The sequence below is a fragment of the Mirounga leonina genome, unplaced genomic scaffold (assembly GCF_011800145.1).
Source record: "Mirounga leonina isolate KUSES-001 unplaced genomic scaffold, KU_Mleo_1.0 Mir_95, whole genome shotgun sequence".
NCBI classification, from domain to species: domain Eukaryota; kingdom Metazoa; phylum Chordata; class Mammalia; order Carnivora; family Phocidae; genus Mirounga; species Mirounga leonina.
In genome coordinates, this window is record NW_023270865.1 from 784,896 (window position 1) to 789,773 (window position 4,878).

The window sequence follows — 4,878 nt, forward strand, 5'->3', positions numbered from 1 at the left end:
ACACGGGGTGCATGGTGTGGGGACACGTGGTGGCCCCCACTTTATTGCCTTTTGTGGTTTCCCCAGTGCACCTTCTGCACGATTAGGCAACATATGATATTTGGCTCTTTTAGTTTGAGCAAAATAAAATACCCAGGAAGTCATGAGCACTGGGCTCTCAGCATCCACAATTACTGCTTTTCTCCTCAACCCACGGATGACAGACAGCAAGACCCGCGCTCCGGGGCGGCTGGCGGGGGGCGGGGGCGGAAGGGAGCTGGCCTGGCACAAACAGAACACGGACGGATGTTTTCTACCTGCAGGAACGGGCACGGATCTACGTTAAGCGATCACAGACACAGCACGGACGGCCAGTCCTCTCCCCGTGGCAAAGGAAGGGCGTGCGGGGCCCCGAGGCAGAGCCCCCGTGTGGTTCTGGGAAGGCAGGAGTCGGCACAGGGGGCGCCCCCGCCTTCCTCTCGAAGCTGGGGCTCCTCCTCAGCGGCGTCTCCACTGCGGGGCGGCCGTGCCGGGCCTCCTGCTGCCTCTACACCAGCAGCCAGTGGCGAAGCTAGGAAGGAAACAGGGTTTATTCGGAAGCAAAGCAGGGAGCTGCCTGGCTAACGGCAGCTCCTGGCCGCCGACCCGATGAGCCCTGGGAGACCCCGCGCAGCCCAGGAAGCTCATCCGGGAGGCGGGAGGCGGAGCAGCGCAGCAGGCCCGACGCCCAGGTGAACCTTCCAGAAATACTCCTTGTATCGAATACACGAATACACCGTTATATTGAATGTGCAGGAATGAACGACGTTATGTGAACGATGATACATAATAAACCTTACGTAACTATATATGAATAAGTCTGTTGGCAAAGAAAAGACAGAGCGCACAGCTGCAGGGAGGGGCCGGTGCGGGGACCAGGCAAGTGTCACATCAGCGACTGGACAGACACTGGGCAGGCAGACCGGCGATGCCCTGAGGCCCCCATGCCACCTCCCTGGGGCCTCTGAACCCATCCCAGGGAAAGGCGGTACCCTGCGCCTGTGTCTTGCTTCATGTGACCCCCCAAGGAGCTCAGGGCAGGCCTGGCTCACCGCTTGGGGAGGCCAAGATCGACAAGAGTGGGTATTTAGTTCTCCAGCAAATGTCACTGCCTGTTATTAGGCAGCTGTTAGTTCAGCCTGTTTCTGAGCACCAGCCATTCAATCACGCTCAATGGCAAAAACCGTGTTTTTAAATGCTTCAGAAGCAGAGCATGCAGGGCTCGTTTCTGACACAGCCACACCGGGGATGGGAAGACGCCGAATCTACCCCTGGTTGGACACCGCTCCCTGCCACCCTCCGGGAGGAGCTGCCGGCCGGGCTCACGCGGCCACAAGGCTCACGCTGCCTGCCGGGCTCCCCAGCGGCCAGAGCAGGACAGTAGCCCCAGCCCAGCAGAGCTGTGCAGGGCACACAGGCAGAAGGGAGCTGGGGCCCAGAGCCCGAGAGCTCCATGAGGACGTCCCACTTCAAACCAATCTACTTTTCAGGAACGCAGAAGTATCCACAGATGCAAGGAAACTATATGGTGCAGACGGCACATGAAAGATCCAAACTAGATTAGGAGCGTGTTTGCCCAGGGATGGATGGGAGGAAGCACAGGCAGGTGCACGTGGGTTACTATCAATGTGAGATTTCTGTGTGGAAGTTTGTGGGGTTTGATTTTTAGATAAATGACTAAATGGACTGAGAAAAGGGTGTTGTACAATTGTGGGCCAGAGTCACCACATACACAAAACTTCTGAGCGAGCACGAGAACCGGAGGACGGGGCAGAGCCCTGAAGAGAGCAGAGGCAAGGTTGGAAGGGATGGCTGCAAAGTTCCCAGAGCCGACCCAAACCATCGGTCTGCAGACCCCGGACACACATGTGGTCCCAGAGCAACAGCACAGGGAGCTGCCGAGAACTCAGGGCTTCACGCCGCTGGAAGGTAGTGGCTGTCCATCGAGAACTGTGTGTGCGGAGACACCCTCTTCCATGAATGAGGGCAAAATAAAGACATCTCCGGACATACAGGAGTGGGGACGTTTATCAAGAGATCTCCTTAAAACAAAGTCTGAGGATCTTTTTTTTTTTTTTTTTTTATAAAGCAAGAAAATGATGCTCAAAGGAAAGATGTAGATGCCAAAAAGTAAGATGCAAAAATAAACACTCAATGTGCACATCGACCCAAGAGAGCATTTCTATACAAAATAGCAATAATAATAATAATAGTGTCTAATTTGTGGATTAAAAAAGACAGAAATGGAGTACTGAGTACTAACAGCATAATAATCAGTAGGAGAAGTTCTACATTCAGGATGGGAGTTAAAATGTTGTGCCACTTTCTATATTTAAAGTGAAATATGTACGTTACAATTTCAAAGGTAACTATAAAGGAATAAAGTATAGGCATATAAGTAAAGTATATGAGTATATAAGTTCCAAACAGAGAGAAAACATGAGAAAAAGGGGAAAAAAAAGCAAATCCCCCAAAAAGCAATCCATAAAAAGGAAATAAAGAAGAAAAATAAACATTAAAAATGTGACAGAGTTAAAAAACCTAGAATCAAGCCAAAAATATCAATAATTACAACAAATGTAAATGGACTAATCTTGTCAGAGTAAAAAATTCCAGGTTTGCAAAAGACACCTACATTTTGAGATCATTGTGAAGATGAAAGTTAAAAGATTGCAAAAGATGTTTCTGGCAAACTCAGGGGAAACCTGCTGCAAGTATCATTTCAGGCCCAGACGACTTTCAGAGCAAAAGCACCACAAGGGGGAGAGGATGTGTGAAGTCCCAGGGGAGATGCGACCATTCTAAATGGGGAGTTACCCCAGAAAGCAGCCTCGGGATATATAAAGCAAAAAACTGGTGGAATTTTGGCGGGGGGGGGGGGGGGGGGGGGGGGGAACTGGACAAATACACTACCAGGGTGGGATATTCTGCAAACGTCTCCCAGTTACCCATGGTCAAGCAGAGCTGAAGTCGGCGAAGTTGTACAAGGTCTGAGTGGCAGGGTCACCAGCGTGACGTGGCAGACGGAAGGAGAAGTGCATGCCACCAACTAGAGGACACACTCGAATCCAAACACGCGTGTCACGTCTGCCACGGTGGGTCAGGGGCTCCACCACACAAACGTCTTCACACGCCTCCAAGGGTAGGTGGCCCAGAGGCGATCAATTCAGACACTGATCACAAAAACATCGATGAAACATCCCCACAGATTTGGGGACTTGAAAGCAGACGTCCAAGCAACTCATGGGTTGACAAACTGACAACGAAAATTAAAATACCCTCAGTGCCAAACGATAAGGAAAAGGCTGAGCTAAGTGTGGCCGACGCGCCCTGTGCAGGGCCTTGAGCGCTTCTCTCAGGAAAGAAGGGGGCTTGAGAATTAGGGACCTAAGGTCTCGTTTAGAAAGTTAGCACTAGTAGAACAGAGCAAATCCAAGAAAGGCATGGGCCCAATCCTGCCACAGGCCTGCTGTGACCCCCGCCCTCTCCCCCTGGAGGCCCCTGGTCTCCCGGCTCTCTGCAGCCCCCACCCCAACAGTCTGCCGCAGCCTGAGTGACCCCTTAGGTCGGGGTCCGTCAGAGCACCTGCTGCACCCCCAGCCCTGTGAGGGCAAGGCTCTGAGCTGCTTCGGGCCCTCTCCCTTCTCCGTCCCTCCCTCACGCAGGGGTCTGCTCAGAGGCCACCTTGAGGACCCCACCCGGCCCTCCACCCTTCTGCCTCCTCTTTCTGCCCACTGCCCGCTCCCCGCCCCCGCCGTCACTACACGGGTCCTCCAAGGGTGAGCCAGGCAGCACCTAGGATCCGCCGGCGCACAGGCATTCCCCAGCCTTTGGTCAGGGAGCGACCGCAAGCTCGCAGCTTGCAGAGGCCAAGAGGGCCGATGGCCTGAGGCTCTGAATTCTCCCCGGGGAGACGGGCACTCACCCTGAACTGGCGCACCTCCCCACTGTCCACCAGCTCGCGCTCCTGCTCTGGCGTGATGGCATGGGCCAGTTTCTGGAAGAGAAGAGGAGGCCGTAGGCACTGGCGCACCCAGCGAGGGGAGGGGCCCCCGTAGACAGCCCGCCAGGTGCTGGGCCTCCCCAGACCCTGGAGCAGAGTCCAGCCCACGAGGACAAGCTTGTCTCTACGCCGAGCTTGCCACGGGCTCCGAGCAAGGCTGCGCAGCGTGCAGCCCCTCTGAGTCTTGAGGCCAGGCGACCGCCCGGTGGTTGGTGACCAGGCCGGCCCTCGGGGCTGCAGGCCCCGCCTCCCCCTGCCCCCCCCGGGGCCTTGGGGGGCCCCACAGGCAGCGAGACGCGAGTGGGAGGGGCGCCCACTGCACGATGCCGGCCGCCTTGCTCGGGGCCCCTCCGCCCCCCGCACGCCGAGCTCCCGGGACCCTGCCTGCCCCAGGCCTGGGCCGACTGCTGAGGGCCGCTGCGTGCCCGGGGGAGCCGAGAGCCCCGCTCCGGGGAACCCCAGGGGCAGCTCCGAGCGGGCGTGTGGGGCGTTCCTTCCAAGGAGGCCTGGGTCCTTTGTTTCTTCCGGGACTCCGGGCGCCAGGAGGCAAGCGGTGCCCCTCGTGACCCGCCCCCCACCCCCTCCTTTACAGGTGGCAGGAGCCCGTGACACACGCACAGTGACGGAGGGGCCCAGGGCAGAGCCCGCCACGCAGGGGTTCCTGCAGGTGCCCCTGCTCGACCGCGGGTGGACTCGGCCGCCGACTCCGCCGCAGCCCCTGACCGCTGCCTTCCCCCCTTCACCGCGCTCTGTAGCGCTCACCCGGCTCACCTGTGCCCGTGGAGGACGTGCGTGCACAGGCCGCGGCAGGAGCACACGGGCACACGCGTGAGGGCCGGAGCGGACACGCACGCGCG

At 57.3% G+C, this 4,878-nt stretch overlaps 1 protein-coding gene across 1 annotated transcript in view; it reads right to left on the minus strand.

Moving 5' to 3' along the window:
* Positions 1-526: 526 nt before the first annotated feature.
* The window catches only part of SLC6A3 (solute carrier family 6 member 3), a 37,278-nt gene continuing 32,926 nt past the window's right edge, over positions 527-4,878 (minus strand). The window contains exons 13-14 of the mRNA XM_034998811.1: positions 3,944-4,015; positions 527-550 (exon numbers count right to left, since the gene is read on the minus strand). Coding sequence (XP_034854702.1) covers positions 527-550; positions 3,944-4,015 — 96 coding nt within the window. The remainder of the gene's footprint in view (positions 551-3,943; positions 4,016-4,878) is intronic.